Source organism: Rhinoraja longicauda, chromosome 1 (genome assembly GCF_053455715.1).
Source record: "Rhinoraja longicauda isolate Sanriku21f chromosome 1, sRhiLon1.1, whole genome shotgun sequence".
NCBI lineage: Eukaryota > Metazoa > Chordata > Chondrichthyes > Rajiformes > Arhynchobatidae > Rhinoraja > Rhinoraja longicauda.
Window position 1 is genome coordinate 15,299,554 of NC_135953.1, and position 18,631 is coordinate 15,318,184.

General features: G+C 48.6%; 1 protein-coding gene across 1 annotated transcript in view; it reads right to left on the reverse strand.

The window, feature by feature from the left end:
* Positions 1-1,671, reverse strand: part of LOC144598666 (oxytocin-neurophysin 1-like) — a 3,700-nt gene extending 2,029 nt beyond the window's left edge. Inside the window, exon 1 of the mRNA XM_078408909.1 lies at positions 1,438-1,671. Coding sequence (XP_078265035.1) covers positions 1,438-1,671 — 234 coding nt within the window. The remainder of the gene's footprint in view (positions 1-1,437) is intronic.
* Positions 1,672-18,631: the final 16,960 nt, after the last annotated feature.

An 18,631-nucleotide genomic window follows, 5' to 3' on the forward strand; every position in this document is an offset into this window, starting at 1 on the left:
TTAGTTACCAATCCCTCTGTCCAGCCACACACGCACTGCCTCTCTCAGTGGTGGAATTATAATACCTTGAGAAAATATTATTGGGCCCTGAATACTTTGTCTTTCTCTGAATTAATTTTGCCCTACATTGAAAACTCCAATCAGATAACTTTAGAATTTTCCATTCTATTGAAATACAAAGATAATTCCTCAATAGTTGCTTTTGTGGCTAACCTCCCAGTTTCCAATTGTTGTCCATCCACACTGTCAGTTCCAGTAACACAGCTCTTTGCTGGGCAATGTGGCTGCTTTGTCTTTGGGATGAGATGTGGATGGAGAGTTGTGTAGGAAAATAACTGTAGATGCTGGTACAAATCGAAGGTATCACAAAATGCTGGAGTAACTCAGCAGGTCAGGCAGCAATTAGGAGAGAGGGAATGGGTGACGTTTCGACCCGAAACGTCACCTATTCCCTCTCTACTAGATGCTGCCTGACCTGCTGAGTTACTCTAGCATTTTGTGATACTTAGTATTGGACGGAGAAGCAATCTGCAAATACTTACATTCTCAATCCCATTCCCATTGCAACCTGTCTGACTGCAGGCTTCTCCACTGCTGCTGTGAAGCCCAACATATGAGCCAAACGCAGGCAAATGGGACTCGTTTACTTTAGAGATACAGCACGGAAACAGGCCCTTCAGCCCACCGACACTGCACCGACCAGAGATCCCTGCATACTAACACAAACCTACACACACTCGGGACAATTTACAATTAAACCAAGCCACTTAACCTACAAACCTATACATCTTTGGAGTGTTGGAGGAAACCGGAGATCCCGGAGAAAACCCACACAGGTCATGGGGAAAACGTACAAACTTCGCGCAGTCCGTAGTCAGGATGGAACCCAGGTCTCTGGTGCTGTAAATCAGCAACTCCACCTAGCATCAAACCCATCAGATTAATTGCATGAAGTTGGGCCATTGGGCCTGCTTCCATGCTGTATGACTCTAAACACCAAGTGCTATTATACTACACAGTAGATCTGCTGAGAACTGATCTCTGATTTCCTGAGGGCAATATTCCCTGGAACGTGAATGTCCAGGACACATTTTTGTCAAGGATTAGTCTGGATGACACACTAAGACCACAGCTTAAGAACAGAGGGTTTGCATGCACCACCGGCTGTGGTGTAAGAGTTGGCGATCTGTCCTGTGCAGGACAGATCGCCAACTCTTACACCACAGCCGGTCTGGCTGGAAGCCAGCCTTGGTTGGGGTTCATGCCAATGCCTGCCAGAGGCTGTGGGAAGAACCCTGTGGTACGTTCAGCCCGGAGCAGTTGTGACATTCCGTACTGGTTCTCCACGTGAAAACGCCATTTTGAGGGAAAAGAAACAGTGTTAGTCCCTGACGAGCCATGAGTGCTTGACGATGCGTGAAGAAAGCTTCTCCTTACCTGTCTGATCTCCATGTCCACGATGGACCGTTTGCCTCCTGTGGGACAGTTGTTGATGTAACAAGCTGAAGCGAAGGAGATGAGGAAGAGGAGTCCGACCGTGAGGCAAGTGGAGTGCATGGTATTCTCTGGGTGTGTCTGACAGCAGGGAACCTTCCAAACTGCACTGAGCAACTTCCAATCCACTCCCTTTTTATACCCTTCAAAATGCTCCATCCACTGGGATGCTTTCATGTTGCTAAGTTATTGCTGGCTGATTACATTTTCTAAACCATTGTAAGGAACACTCAGACAATGCCACTCACAATTCACCTGAGGTCAGCCCATAACCTCGATGTTTTAATTTTATAAACGCTTAATTTATTTAATGCATAAAAGTGCAGGCCATTCCAATCTGAATATCATTTTACCAATTAAAAACTACTAATGTACGTTAATGCTCAAAGATCATTGCAATCAAGGGATGGGTGGAAATTAGCAGTCCAAATTAGTGTGATTGAGGGAAAGGTTCGGGGGTCAGAAGTGTCTGGAATTGATGAGGTAACAAATTGGACTGAGTTTTCCACCAGAAAACATGGATGATTTTGAGAAGACTCAGTAAGATGTCATCAATGAGAATCAGATCCAGATAGAGACCAGAGCGAATGGTAGAGTTGATGAATGTGACCACAACAGCTTGAGTGAAGCTACTGGATCTATAGGACTCTGCTATTCAAGTTCACATCACCAAGTTATAGGATCGATGCACCGTGTTATAGGAAAGATGTTGTCAGACTGGAAAGGGTACGGAGAAAGATTTACAAAGATGTTGCCAGGATTCAAGGGCCCGTGCTATAGGGAGCAGTTGTGCAGACTAGGACTCTATTCCTTGCAGCGCTGGAGGATAAGGGGTGATCTTATACAAGTGTACAAAATTGTGAGAGGAATAGATCGGGTAAACGCAGGAGTCTCTTGCACAGAGAAAACCAGTGTACATAGATTTAAGGTGAGTGGGGAAAGATTTAATAGGAACCTGAGCAGTATTTTTTTTTTACACAATGGGTGATGGGTGTGTGGAAGAAGTTGCCAGAGGAGGTAGTTGAAGCATGGACTATCGCAACAATTAACAAACATTTAGACAGGTACATGGGTCGGGCAGGTTTAGAGGGATATGGGCCAAACACAGGCAGGTGGGACTAGTGTAGATGGGACATGTCGGTCAGTGTGGGCAGGTTGGGCCGATGGGCCTGTTTCCACGCTGTATCACTCTGTGACGCTATGACTTTAGGACCAGGGGTCCCAACCCGAAACATCGTCTGGCCATTCTCTCCACCGATATTACCTGAACCGTTGAGTTCCTCCAGCACTTTGTGTTTTGCTCCAGGTTCCTGCGTCTGCATTTTCTTATGTCGCCCTGCGTCTCCCATTGCCGTTTGTGGATCCAGTTTGCCCAACTTGGCCTGGATCTCCATGGGTGCTAATCATCTGGACCAGTCTCCCATGTGGGACCTTGTCCAAGGCCTTACTGAAGTCCATGTAAACCACTAGTGTTGTGCCTAGTTCTAACATAATAGCAGGGGGCATAGGTGGGGGAAAGCACCGAGAACAACGAGGGGCCGGTGTGGAGGGGGGGGGGAGGGGGCTGACGAGAACAGAGAGGACCCCAGCAGGAAGGGGCCACCGAGAACAGTGTGGAAACAGGCCCTTCGGCCCCCCCTGAGTCCGTGCTGACCAGTGATCCCCGCACATTAACACTATCCTACACACACTGGGGACAGTTTTTCAACTTTGCCAAGCCAATTAACCTACATACCTGTACGTCTTTGGAGTGTGGGAGGAAACTGAAGTTCCCGGGGAAACCCACGCAGGTCACGGGGAGAACGGACAAACGGCGTACTGGCAGCGCCCGTACTCAGGATCGAACCCGGGTGCCTCGCGTAACTCTACTGCTGCGCCACCGTGCCCCCACCTCTGGGACCAGCCCGCACAGAGTCGCCTGGCTTGGGCGCCGCTCAGTATCATCGCCTTACGTTTAAATTGAAATCATTAATGTATATATTACGAAAATCAAGAGACACTGTTGAACCTCGCTGGCAAGTATTCCAGTTGCAAACCTTTGCTCTTTGCTTGTTGCCACTGAGCCTCTCTCTAGCCTCTGTCTGCCACTGTTGAACCCTTGCTTCAGCTTTCTTTGTCATGACCATTCGCAGCATGAGGTAGAGCCTTATCCTGAACTGGTCCCAGCCTCTCTGTGGAGGAAGGATTCTGAAAGGATTATTTGAACGTGTGCCATGTTCCTTTGGTTGGGTGCAATGACTCCGGGCAAAGCAGACACTGGGCTGGGAATGTGAACAGACAGGAGGACAGGCCAGTAGCTTGCTCCTGGAGATGCGTTGGGAGGTTCTGGGAAGGAGGTGGAGTGGCAGACGGAGGGAGTTCCGGAGCGTGGTGCAAAGGCAGCTGGTCGTCCTGGCGTACGGGATGAAAAGCTACAGTGGCTGGCAGCGAGGGACGGGATCATTTGTGGGATGGGCTGGGCTGGGCTGAAGGTGGTTGGAAAGGTTGGCAGACGCACGGGCCCGAGGAGACCGATCCCTTGTAAAACATTCGAGTCAGCAGATTTCGAACCGTGGTGACGTGTCCATTCGAAGCAAAGAACATTTAAAAGTCTCAGGAAACCAAACCCCATCGGTTTGGAACTGCTGAGGCAGAAAGTATATCCCGAGAAACAACTTTGGTTAGTAAAGTTATGGTAATATGTCCATGGAGACTGGGTAAGAGGCATCTACCCGGGTTCTTGGTCAAAGAAGGCATCCATTGTGGACTCCACATTTCCTTGATCATCGTTGCTTTCTGCATATCTTCCATTCACTTGTCCTAATTACCATCTATATCTCTCGTTCCCCTTTCCCCTGACACTCAGTCTGAAGAAGGGTCTTGACCCGAAACTGCTTGATTAGTACAGGTGCCAGAGGTTATGGAGAGAAGGCAGGAGAATGGGGTTAGGAGGGAGAGATAGGTCAGCCATGATTGAATGGCAGAGTAGACTTGATGGGCCGAATGGCCTAATTCTCCTCTTATCACTTATGACCTTATGACCTATTCCCTTTCTCCAGAGATGCTGCCTGATCCGCTGAGTTACTCCAACTATTTGTGTCTGTCTTCCTTCATCAAAGACCTCTTTACAATGAGCGTGGGATGTTAATGATTGCACAGCGCTCAGCTCCACTTGCTGACAATGAGGCTGTGTCTCGATGCAGAAAAACCTGGGAGCTATCTAACTTTGGGCAGATCAGTATCGAGTAGCATTAGTGAGTAAAATTACCCACAAACATCCCATTCAGAAACAGAAGGAAGAATGCAATCCAGCTAACTGTTGCAACACAAGTAGATAGAGTGGTGGAGAAGGCATATAGTATGCTTGCCTTTTCTCGGTTGGGGCATTATCAGAGGGAGGATGCAACGATGCAGCTTTATCGGACTTTAGTTAGGCCACAATTGGAGTATCTGGTGCAGTTCTGTTCGTCCCATTACAGGAAAGGACGTGGAGGCTCTGGAAAGGGTGCAGAGAAGATTTACCATAATGATGTGTAGGATGGACCTGCAAATGCTGGTTTATACCGAAGGGCCTGTTCCTGTGTTGTACTGTTCTATGTTCAACCAGTCTCCTCCAGATCATCAGCAAAGTGATGGAAGCCATCACCGGCGGTGCTGTTGTGCGGCACTTGCCCTGTTCACTGATGACCAATGTAGGTTTGGCTAGAAGCAGTCTGGCCAGTGCTGCATCACCGGGCATCACGGTGGCGCAGCGGCAGAGTTGCTGCCTTACAGCGAATGCAGCGCCAGAGACCCAGGTTCGATCCCGACTGCGGGGAGTTTGTACGTTCTCCCCCGACCTGCGTGGGTTTTCTCCAAAACCTTCGGTTTCCTCCCACATACCAAAGACGTACAGGTATGTAGGTTAATTGGCTTAGTAAATGTAAAAATTGTCCCTAGTGGGTGTAGGATAGTGTTAACGTGCGGGGATCGCTGGTCGGCGCGGACCCGGTGGGGTCCAAAAGGGCCTGTTTCCGCGCTGTATCTCTAAACTAAACTAAACTAAGCTGTCAGCTCCTGATATCACCACAACCTACATCTATGCAAGGAGCTAATCTCTAGAGGTGGGGTGAGAGTGACTGCATAGTGATTCCTTAAGGAATAGACTCAGGGCAGCATCAAAGTGTCCGCATAACACTGAAGTCATTGGGCTTCCAAGGGGAAACATTACTGGGGGCTGGAGGCATAACTCACACAGAGGAAAGTTATTGTCGTTGCTGGGCTTCAATGAACAAAGTCCCAGGATAGCACTGGATCCTAAAGGAGACAAAGTGCTGGAGTAACTCAGCAGGTCAGGCAGCATCTCGGGAGAGAAGGAATGGGTGACGTTTCGGGTCGAGACCCTTCTTCAGACTGATGTCAGGGGGGGCGGGACAAAGGAAGGATATAGGTGGAGACAGGAAGATAGAGGGAGATCTGGGAAGGGGGAGGGGAAGAGAGGGACAGAGGAACTAACTGAAGTTGGAGAAGTCAATGTTCGTACCGCTGGGCTGCAAGCTGCCCAGGCGAAATATGAGGTGCTGTCACTTTGAGGTGACGTCACTTTGCCTATCCAACAAATCATCCTCCAACATTTCCGTCACCTACAACGGGACCCCACCACTGGCCACATCTTCCCATCCCCTCCCCTCTCTGCGTTCCGCAGAGACCGTTCCCTCCGTAACTCCCTGGTCCACTCGTCCCTTCCTACCCAAACCACCCCATCCCCGGGCACTTTCCCCAGCAACCGCAGGAGATGCAACACCTGTCCCTTTACCTCCCCCCCTCGACTCCATCCAAGGACCCAAACAGTCTTTCCAGGTGAGACAGACGTTCACCTGCACCTCCTCCAAACTCATCTATTGCATCCGCTGCTCTAGATGTCAACTTCTTTACATCGGCGAGACCAAACGCAGGCTCGGCGATCGCTTCGCTCAACACCTTCGCTCAGTCCGCCTTAACCAACCTGATCTCCCGGTGGCTGAGCACTTCAACTCACCCTCCCACTCCCAGTCTGACCTTTCTGTCATGGGCCTCCTCCAGTGCCATAGTGAGGCCCACCGCAAATTGGAGTCCCCCTCTGTGGATGGCCCGATTGTAATCATGTATTCACAGAACTCCCGTCATAGAGAGAAAGAGAACAGCTTCAAAGTAGGCATACCTTGAGGAGATTTCACAGTGAAGCAGTCAAAATGTAGAAACAAGAAACAAATGATGGTTTACAAAGGCGGACACAAGGTCCTGTAGCATCTCAGCAGGTCAGGCAGCAATGGCTGGAGAACATGGACAGGTGAGGTTTGGGGTCGGGCAAGCAAATGACGTTGAAGTGGGAATGGTTGAGAGCTTCAGGTTCCTTGGTGTTAATATCACCAACGATCTGTTGCAGACCAGCCACATTGATGCAACAGCCAAGAAGGCAAACCGTGGCCTCTGATTCCTGAGGAAACTGAGGAAATTCGGCATGTCTCCAATGAATCTATAGATGCACCATAGAGAGCATATTGTCAGGTTGCATCAGGGATTGGTTTGGGAACAGCTCTGCTAAAGACTGCTGGAAATTGCAGAGAGTTGTCAATATTGCCCAGTCCATCACACAGACAAGACTTCCCACTATTGATTCTGTCTACAACTCATGCTGCCTCAGAAAAGCAGCCAACATAATCAAAGATAGAGCTCTCGGGGCTAGTGGAATCATGGGGTATGGGGAGAGGGCAGGCACAGGTTACTGATTGTGGATGATCAGCCATGATCACAATGAATGGCGGTGCTGGCTCGAAAGGCCAAATGGCCTCCTCCTGCACCTATTTTTCTATGTTTCTAAAGACTTCCCGCTCATTCAGGATAAAAGACTAAGCATTCACTCTATCTATTTGCCTTGTGATTTTATATACCTCTGTAACATCGCCCCTCAGCCTCCTGTGTGCCAAGGAATAACGACCTGCCCTACTCAACCTCTCTCTATAGCTCAGGCCCTCAAATCCTGGCAGCATCCTCATAAGTTTTCTCTGCACCTTTTTCCAGCTCAACAACATATTTCCGATAACAAGGAGGGTAGCTAATGTTGTCTCACTTTTTAAGAAAGGAGGGAGGGAGAAAACGGGAAATTATAGACCAGTTAGTCTGACATCAGTGGTGGGGAAGATGCTGGAGTCAATTATAAAAGACGAAATTGCAGAGCATTTGGATAGTAGTAACAGGATTGTTTCGAGTCAGCATGGATTTACGAAGGGGAAATCATGTTTGACTAATCTTCTGGAATTCTTTGAGGATGTAACCAGGAAAATTAACAGGGGAGAACCGGTGGATGTGGTGTACCTTGACTTTCAGAAAGCATTTGACAAGGTTCCACATAGGATATTAGTGGGCAAAATTAGAGCACATGGTATTGGAGGTAGGGTACTGACATGGATAGAAAATTGGTTGACAGACAGAAAGCAAAGAGTGGGGATAAATGGGTCCCTTTCAGAATGGCAGGCAGTAACTAGTGGGGTACCGCAAGGCTCGGTGCTGGGACCGCAGCTATTTACAATATACATTAATGACTTGGATGATGGGATTAAAAGTACCATTAACAAATTTGCAGATGATACAAAGCTGGGTGGTAGTGTGAACTGTGAGGAAGATGCTATGAGGTTGCAGGGTGACTTGGACAGGTTGTGTGAGTGGGCGGATGCATGGCAGATGCAGTTTAATGTGGATAAGTGTGAGGTTATCCACTTTGGTGGTACTAATAGGAAGGCAGAGTATTATCTGAATGGTGTCAAGTTAGGAACAGGGGACGTACAACGAGATCTGGGTGTCCTAGTGCATCAGTCACTGAAAGGAAGCATGCAGGTACAGCAGGCAGTGAAGAAAGCCAATGGAATGTTGGCCTTCATAACAAGAGGAGTTGAGTATAGGAGCAAAGATGTCCTTCTGCAGTTGTACAGGGCCCTAGTGAGACCACACCTGGAGTACTGTGTGCAGTTTTGGTCTCCAAATTTGAGGAAGGATATTCTTGCTATTGAGGGAGTGCAGCGTAGGTTTACTAGGTTAATTCCCGGAATGGCGGGACTATCATATGTTGAAAGACTGGAGCGACTAGGCTTATATACACTGGAATTTAGAAGGATGAGAGGAGATCTTATCGAAACGTATAAGATTATTAAGGGGTTGGACACGTTAGAGGCAGGAAACATGTTCCCAATGTTGGGGGAGTCCAGAACAAGGGGCCACAGTTTAAGAATAAGGGGTAGGCCATTTAGAACTGAGATGAGGAAAAACCTTTTCAGTCAGAGAGTTGTAAATCTGTGGAATTCACTGCCTCAGAAGGCAGTGGAGGCCAAGTCTCTGAATGCATTCAAGAGAGAGCTAGATAGAGCTCTTAAGGATAGCGGAGTCAGGGGGTATGGGGAGAAGGCAGGAATGGGGTACTGATTGAGAATGATCAGCCATGATCACATTGAATGGTGGTGCTGACTCGATGGGCCGAATGGCCTACTCCTGCACCTATTGTCTATTGTCTACCAGCGGTGCCACCGTGCCACATGTAGCCGTTACATTTGAAGGGTCATTCAGCCTATTCTAACTGCTGGCTGCTCCCAGTTCATATCGACAGCATTTATCATTTTTTAATCATTGACTCTGAAATGAGAAACAATGATCGGGGAAGCCAATTTGTACCACTAACATGTGTTAGATCTGTGAAGGAGTTTTGCCAATTCTTTATTCTTGTGCTTCTTGTGCCAAACTTCACAGTAACACAGAGCACTGCAGCATGTTTAGTCCGAGCCAATATTAAAACAATACCACATGTGTGTTGAGTCATTGTGTAAATTAAATATGCAATTTTTTTGTGCTAATGGAAGTTTATTAGTTGGTTCTCATCACTCAGTCTAATAATGACAAATATGCATTTTCGCTCAGGGCCGTCTTCAAAGTTCGTGACGGTTTAGAATTAATGTCAACGCATTGTGCATTCATCGACACAATTGATTCTGACCCCCAAGGTTGTGGGCATTCACTAATATGCTTGGATTCATTCATCACTGATCTGTGAAGTTGCATCTAACTCAGAAAACTTGTTCTTCATTGCTTACTTTCCTGTAATGTTCGAAGGCACACTTCGAAGCAATGGCTGCCAAGCTTTTTCCATGTCACCCACTTTAACTGTACAATATACCCATGTTTCTCCTCTGACACACGGTCGGGTCTTTGACCTGAAACATTAACTGTTTCTCCTTCCTCAGATGCTGCCTGACCTGCTGAGTATTTCCGGCATTTTCTGTTTATGTTTCCAGTATTTACTGATTTTCAATTGTGCTTCACCCATGAGCAATCGAGAACCAGAGGACATAGGTTTAAGGTGAGGGGGGAAAGATTTATGAAACGAGGATATTCATGGAAGGTGTATAAGATTTATGGAAGGTATATGGGACGAGCTGCCAAAGGTGGTAGTTGAGGCAGGTACTCTTGGAATAGAAACATAGAAACATAGAAAATAGGTGCAGGAGTAGGCCATTCGGCCCTTCGAGCCTGCACCGCCATTCAATATGATCATGGCTGATCATCCAGCTCAGTAGCCTGTACCTGCCTTCTCTCCATACCCCCTGATCCCTTTAGCAAAAAGGGCCACATCTAACTCCCTCTTAAATATAGCCAATGAACTGGCCTCAACTACCTTCTGTGGCAGAGAATTCCACAGACTCACCACTCTGTGTGAAGAAATGTTTTCTCATCTCGGTCCTAAAAGACTTCCCCCTTATCCTTAAGCTGTGACCCCTGGTTCTGGACTCCCCCAACATCGGGAACAATCTTCCCGTATCTAGCCTCTCCAACCCCTTAAGAATTTTATATGTTTCTATAAGATCCCCCCTCAGTCTTCTAAATTCCAGCGAGTACAAGCCCAGTCTATCCAGTCTTTCCTCATATGAAAGTCCCGCCATCCCAGGGATCAATCTGGTGAACCTTCTCTGTACTCCCTCTAAGGCAAGAACGTCTTTCCTCAGGTTAGGAGACCAAAACTGCACACAATACTCCAGGTGCGGTCTCACCAAGGCCCTGTACAACTGCAGCAGAACCTCCCTGCTCCTAAACTCAAATCCTCTTGCTATGAATGCCAACAAACCATTCGCTTTCTTCACTGCCTGCTGCACCTGCATGCTTGCTTTCAATGACTGGTGCACCATGACACCCAGGTCACGTTGCATCTCCCCTTCTCTCAATCGGTCACTATTCAGGTAATACTCTGCTTTCCTGTTCTTGCCGCCAAAGTGGATAACCTCACATTTATCCACATTATATTGCATCTGCCATGCATTTGCCCACTCGCCTAATCTATCTAAGTCACTCTGCAGCCTCCTAGCATCCTCCTCGCAGCTAACACTGCCACCCAGCTTCGTGTCATCCGCAAACTTAGAGATGTTGCATTCAATTCCCTCGTCCAAATCATTAATATACACTGTAAATAACTGGGGTCCCAGCACTGAGCCTTGCGGTACCCCACTAGTCACTGCCTGCCATTCCGAAAAGGACCCGTTTATTCCTACTCTTTGCTTCCTGTCCGCCAACCAATTTTCTATCCACCTCAACACTGAACCCTCAATACCGTGTGCTTTAAGTTTGTACACCAATCTCCTATGTGGGACCTTGTCGAAGGCCTTCTGAAAGTCCAGATATAACACATCGACTGGTTCTCCCTTATCCACTCTACTAGTTACATCCTCGAAAAATTTATAAGATTCGTCAGACATGATTTGCCTTTGGTAAATCCATGCTGACTTTGTCCGATGATTTCACCACTTTCCAAATGTGATGCTATCACATCTTTAATAACTGACTCTAGCATTTTCCCCACTACCGATGTTAGGCTAACTGGTCTATAATTCCCCGTTTTCTCTCTCCCTCCCTTTTTAAAAAGTGGGGTTACATTAGCTACCCTCCAATCCTCAGGAACTACTCCAGAATCTAAAGAGTTTTGAAAAATTATCACTAATGCATCCACTATTTCTGAGGCTACTTCCTTAAGCACTCTGGGATGCAGCCTATCTGGCCCTGGGGATTTATCTGCCTTTAATCCATTTAATTTACCTAACACCACTTCCCGACTAACCTGGATTTCCCTCAGTTCCTCCATCTCATTAGACCCCCGGTCCCCCGCTATTTCCGGCAGACGGTTTATGTCTTCCTTAGTGAAGACAGAACCAAAGTATTTGTTCAATTGGTCTGCCATCTCCTTGTTCCCTATGATCAATTCACCTGTTTCCGACTGCAAGGGACCTACATTTGTCTTAACTAATCTTTTTCTCTTGACATATCTATAAAAGCTTTTGCAGTCAGTTTTTATGTTCCTTGCCAGTCTTCCCTCATAATCTATTTTCCCTTTCCTAATTAGCCCTTTGTCCTCCTCTGCTGGACTCTGAATTTCTCCCAGTCCTCTGGTATGCTACTTTTTCTGGCTAATCTGTATGCTTCATCTTTTGTTTTAATACTATCCTTGATTTCCCTTGTTAGCCACAGATGCACTACCTTTTCTGGTTTGTTCTTTTGCCAAACTGGGACGAACACTTGTTGTAGTTCATCCATGCGACCTTTAAATGCCTTCCATTGCATGTCCACCGTCAACCCTTTCAGCATCAATCGCCAGTCTATCTTGGACAATTCACGCCTCATACCCTCAAACTTACCTTTCTTTAAGTTCAGAACACTTGTTTCTGTATTGACTTTGTCACTCTCCATCCTAATGAAGAACTCTACCATATTATGATCACTCTTGCCCAAGGGGCCTCGCACAACAAGACTGCTAACTAACCCTTCCTCATTACTCAATACCCAGTCTAGAATGGCCTGTTCTCTCGTTGGGTCCTCGACATGTTGGTTTAGAAAACCATCTCTCAAACATTCCAAGAAATCCTCTTCCTCAGCACCCCTGCCAGTTTGGTTCACCCAATCTATATGTAGATTGAAGTCACCCATTATAACTGCTGCACCTTTAGTGCACGCATTTCTAATGTCCTGCTTGATGCCATCCCCAACCTCACTACTGCTGTTAGGTGGCCTGTACACAACTCCCACTAGCGTTTTCTGCCTCTTAGTGTTTCGTAGCTCTACCCATATCGATTCCACTTCCTCCAAGCTAATGTCCTTCCTTTCCACTGCTTTAATCTCCTCTCTAACCAGTAAAGCTACCCCACCTCCTTTTCCTTTCTGTCTATCCCGCCCGAATATAGAATATCCCTGGATGTTGAGCTCCCAGCCTTGGTCACCCTGGAGCCATGTCTCCGTAATCCCAACTATATCATAATCATTAATAACTATCTCCACATTTAATTCATCCACCTTATTACGTATATTCCTTGCATTGAGACACAAAGCCTTCAGGCTTGTTTTTACAACTCTCTTACCCCTTATACAATTATGTTGAAAAGTGGCCCTTTTTGATTTTTGCCCTGGATTTGTCTGCCTGCCACTTTTACTTTTCACCTTGCTACCTGTTGCTTCTACCCTCATTTTACACCCCTCTGTCTCTCTGCTCATGCTCCCATCCCCCTGCCACATTAGTTTAAATCCTCCCCGACAGCACTAGCAAACACTCCCCCTAGGACATTGGTTCCATTCCAGCTCAGGTGCAGACCGTCCTGTTTGTACTGGTCCCACCTCTCCCAGAACTGGTTCCAATGTCCTAAAAATTTGAATCCCTCCCCCTTGCACCATTTTTCAAGCCACGTATTCATCTGAAATATCCTCCTATTCCTACTCTGACTAGCACGTGGCACTGGTAGTAATCCAGAGATTATTACCTTTGAGGTCCTACTTTTAAGTTTATCTCCTAGCTCTCTAAATTCACCTTGTTGGACCTCATCCCGTTTTTTACCTAAATCGTTGGTGCCAATGTGCACCACGGCAACTGGCTGCTCACCCTCCCCCTTCAGAATGTCCTGCAGCCGCTCAGAGATATCCCTGACCCTTGCACCAGGGAGGCAACATACCATCCTGGAGTCTCGTTTGCGGCCGCAGAAACGCCTATCTATTCCCCTTAGAAACATAGAAACATAGAAAATAGGTGCAGGAGTAGGCCATTCGGCCCTTCGATATGATCATGGCTGATCATTCAGCTCAGTAGCCTGTACCTGCCTTCTCTCCATACCCCCTGATCCCTTTAGCAATTGAATCCCCTATCACTATAGCCCTTCCACTCTTTTTCCTCCCCTCTTTTGCCGCAGAGCCACCCATGGTGCCATGAACTTGGCTGCTGCTGCCTTCCCCTGATGAGGCATCTCCCCCAACAGTATCCAAAATGGCATATCTGTTTAGGAGGGAGATGACCGCAGGGGACTCCTGCACGACCTCCCTACTGCTACGCTGGCTAGTGGCCACCCGTTTCCTTTCTGTCCGCTTATCTTTTACCTGTGGTGTGGCCAACTCACTGTACGTGCAATTCACGACCTTCTCAGCATCGTGGATGCTCCAGAATGAGTCCAACCGCAGCTCCAACCGTTCAGTGCGGTCTGCCAGGAGCTGCAGCTGGACACACTTCCTGCACAAGTAGTCATCAGGGACACCGACAATATCCCTGATCTCCCACATGTTGCAGGATGAGCAATCCACGGGGCCGATCTCATCTGACATGTCTTACCCCCAAATTAAATCAAATCCCTCTTAATCCTTTAAACTGTACCTTTACTAAACAGCACTGAACCCTTAACTCACCGAACCCTTAACTTCCTGAACCCTTAACTCACTGAACCATTAACTCACTGAACCCTTAACTCACTGAACCCTTAACTCACCGAACCCTTAACTCACTGAACCCTTAACTCACTGAACCCTTAACTCACTGAACCTTTAACTCACTGAACCATTAACTCACCGAACCCTTAACTCACTGAACCCTTAACTCACTGAACCCTTAACTCGCTGAACCCTGAACTCACTGAACCTTAACTCACTGAACCCTTAACTCACTGAACCTTTAACTCACTGAACCCTTAACTCACTGAACCCTTAACTCACTGAACCCTTAACTCACTGAACCCTTAACTCACCGAACCCTTAACTCACCGAACCCTTAACTCACTGAACCCTTAACTCACTGAACCCTTAACTCACTGAACCCTTAACTCACTGAACCCTTAACTCACTGAACCCTTAACTCACTGAACCTTTAACTCACTGAACCCTTAACTCACTGAACCCTTAACTCACTGAACCCTTAACTCACTGAACCTTTAACTCACTGAACCCTTAACTCACTGAACCCTGAACTCACTGAACCCTGAACTCACTGAACCCTGAACTCACTGAACCCTTAACTAAAATTACGAACAAAAAGCAGAAATACAACCCCGGGGTTACGCCCAATCAGTTGCTTCCTCTAGTCCGCTTCCACCAATCAGCGGCTTCCTCCAGACCACTTCTTTTAAAGTGTGTGGGAACGTTTTAATCTCCAACCGCTCCTGGGCCTCTGTGTGAACAAGCCCCGCGCTGGGTTTTTAAACCTACCGCCCGGACGCTGCTCCAACCGCTCCTGGGCCTCTGTGTGAACAAGCCCCGCGCTGGGTTTTTAAACCTACCGCCCGGACGCTGCTCCAACCGCTCCTGGGCCTCTGTGTGAACAAGCCCCGCGCTGGGTTTTTAAACCTACCGCCCGGACGCTGCTCCAACCGCTCCTGGGCCTCTGTGTGAACAAGCCCCGCGCTGGGTTTGTAAACCTACCGCCCGGACGCAGCTCCAACCGCCTCCAACCGCTCCTAGGCCTCTGGAACGTTTAAGAAACATTTACACAGGTACATGGATAGGACAGGTTTAGAGGGATATGGGTCAAACGCAAGCAGGTGGGACTAGTGTAGATCGGACATGTTGGCCGGTGTGGGAAAGTTGGGCCGAATGGCCAGTTTCCACGCTGTAAGACTCGATGACTCTATTTGCTTTTTAAAATTGCTTTTTCAAAGGTTGAGAGCAAAAGAATGAAGACATCTTGGATGTCCTGGTGTGGAATACCTCATACAGTGCTCCAGCTGTCAACTCCTGTATATCGGAGACCAAGCGCAGGCTCGGTGGTCGTTTCACTGAACACCTCTGCTCAGTCCGCCTTAACCTACCAGATCTCCTGCTGGTTCAGCAATTTACCTCCCCCTCCCATTCCCAATCTGACCTTACTGTCCTGGGCCTCCATTGTCAGAGTGAGGCCCAGAGCAAATTGGAGGAACAGCAGGTCATAGTTCGCTTGGGTAGCGTACACCCCAGCGGTATGAACATTGACTTCTCTAACTTCAAATAGCCCTTACTTTCCCTCTCTCTCCATCCCCTCCCCCTTCCCAGTTCTCCCATCAGTCTTACTGTCTCCGACTACATTCTATCTCTGTCTCGCCCACTTCCCTGACTTCAGTCTGAAGAAGGGTCTCGAGCCGAAACGTCACCCATTGCTTCTCTCCAGAGATGCTGCCTGTCCCGCTGAGTTACTCCAGCATTGTGTATCATCCATGGAATACCTCATCTTGGGTGCAGATGTGGCAGAACTCAGGAATTCATTAACTTCACCACCAATTTCCATCCTGCACTCAAATTCACTTGGACCATCTCCGACACCTCCCTCCCCTTTCTTGATGTCACCGTCTCCACAGGAGAAAGACTATCAACTGACGTCTATAACGAACCCACTGACTCCCACAACTATCTTCACTACACTTCTTCCCACCTCAGCAACGGTGATCGTCAATAGATTGTGTCAACAGGATGTGCACAAGGGACCTCCCCACGCCCCTCAATCCCCCATCACCCAGTCTCCCTGCACCCCTCAATCTCCCATTACCCCATCTCCCCACGCCCCTCAATCTCCCATCACCCAGTCTCCCTGCGCCCCTCAATCCCCCATCACCCAGTCTCCCTGCGCCCCTCAATCCCCCATCACCCAGTCTCCCTGCACCTCTCAATCTCCCATTACCCCATCTCCCTGCGCCCCTCAATCCCCCATCACCCAGTCTCCCTGCACCCCTCAATCTCCCATTACCCCATCTCCCCACGCCCCACAATCCCCCATCACCGTCTCCCTGCACCCCTCAATCTCCCATTACCCCATCTCCCTGCGCCCCTCAATCCCCCTTCACCCAGTCTCCCTGCACCCCTCAATCCCCCATCACCCAGTCTCCCTGCACCCCTCAATCTCCCATTACCCCATCTCCCTGCGCCCCTCAATCCCCCATCACCCAGTCTCCCTGCACCCCTCAATCCCCCATCACCCAGTCTCCCTGCACCCCTCAATCCCCCATTACCCCATCTCCCCACGCCCCTCAATCTCCCATTACCCCATCTCCCTACGCCCATGTCCCCATCTCCCTGCACCTGTCCATTACCCCATCTCCCTGCGCCCATGTCCCCCATCTCCCTGCACCTGTCCATTACCCCATCTCCCTGCGCCCCTCAATCCCCCATCTCCCTGCGCCCCTCAATCTCCCATTACCCCATCTCCCTGCGCCCATGTCCCCCATCTCCCTGCACCTGTCCATTACCCCATCTCCCTGCACCCCACAATCCCCATCTCCCTGCGCCCGTCCCTCATCACCCCATCTCCCTGCACCCCACAATCCCCCATCTCCCTGCGCCCCTCAATCTCCCATTACCTCATCTCCCTGCGCCCCTCAATCCCCCATCTCCCTGCGCCCCTCAATCTCCCATTACCCCATCTCCCTGCGCCCACAATCCCCCATCTCCCTGCGCCCCTCAATCTCCCATTACCCCATCTCCCTGCGCCCCTCAATCCCCCATCTCCCTGCGCCCCTCAATCTCCCATTACCCCATCTCCCTGTGCCCCTCAATCTCCCATTACCCCATCTCCCTGCGCCCCACAATCCCCATCTCCCTGCGCCCCTCAATCTCCCATTACCCCGTCTCCCTGCGCCCCTCAATCTCCCATTACCCCATCTCCCTGCGCCCCTCAATCTCCCATTACCCCGTCTCCCTGCGCCCCACAATCCCCCATTACCCCATCTCCCTGCGCCCCTCTATCTCCCATTACCGCGTCTCCCCGGATTTCATACATTTCTCCCGGTGCTGACAGTCACACACTCAATTGCTAAAGGGATATTGTGACAGAGATGATGTGAACCCAGGTAGAATCACAGTCACAGCACAGAAGCAGGCCCTTCAGCCCAACTCCTTAGAGATGCCCCATCAGAACTACCCCACATGCCTGCGTTTGGCCCATCTCTCTCTACATTTTTCCTGTGAATGGACTTGTCCTACACGTTGCTCCAGTACCTGCCTCAATGACCTCCTCTGGAAGATCGTTCCGCACAGCCAGGTTGTCCTTCAATTTCAGATGATACAAAAGTGGGTGGTTTTGCAGATAGTGAAGATGGTTGTGTAAAATTGCAGCAAGATCTTGACCGATTGGCCAGGTGGACTGAGGATTGGTTGATGGAATTTAACACAGAGAAATGTGAGGTGTTGCATTTTGGGAAGTCTAACATGGGCAGGACCTACACAGTGAATGGTAGGGCTCTGGGGAGTGTTGTAGAGCAGTGGGATCGAGGAGTGCAGGTGCATGGTTCCTTGAAGGTGGAGTTGCAGGTAGATAGGGTGATCAAAAAGTCTTTTGGCACATTGGCCGTCATCAGTCAGAGTATTGAGTATAGACATTGGGCAGTCATGTTGCAGTCGAATAAGACGTTGGTGAGGCTGCATTTAGAGTATTGTGTTCAGTTGTGGGCAGTTAGAGGAAAGATGCTGAGAAAATGGAAAGGCTACAAAGATGATTTAAGCGAATGTTGCCAGGACTAGAGGGTGTGAGCTATAGGGAGAGGTTGAGTAGGCTGGGTCTCTATTCTTTGGACCGCAGGAGGATGAGGGGGTGATCTTATAGAGGTGTTTAAAATCATAAGAGGAATAGATCGGGTAGATGCAGGGTCTCTTTCCCAGAGTAGGTGAATCGAGGACATAGGTTTAAGGTGAAGGGTCAAAGATTTAATAGGAATAGAAACATAGAAAACAGCAGAAAATAGCCTCTTCGAGCCAGCACTGCCATTCAATATGATAATGGCTGATCATCCAAAAGCAGTACCCCGTTTCTTATTTTTCCCCATATCCCTTGATTCCTTTAGCCTGAAGAGCTAAATCTAACTCTCTTTTGAAAACATTGGCCTCCACTGCCTTCTGTGGCAGAGAA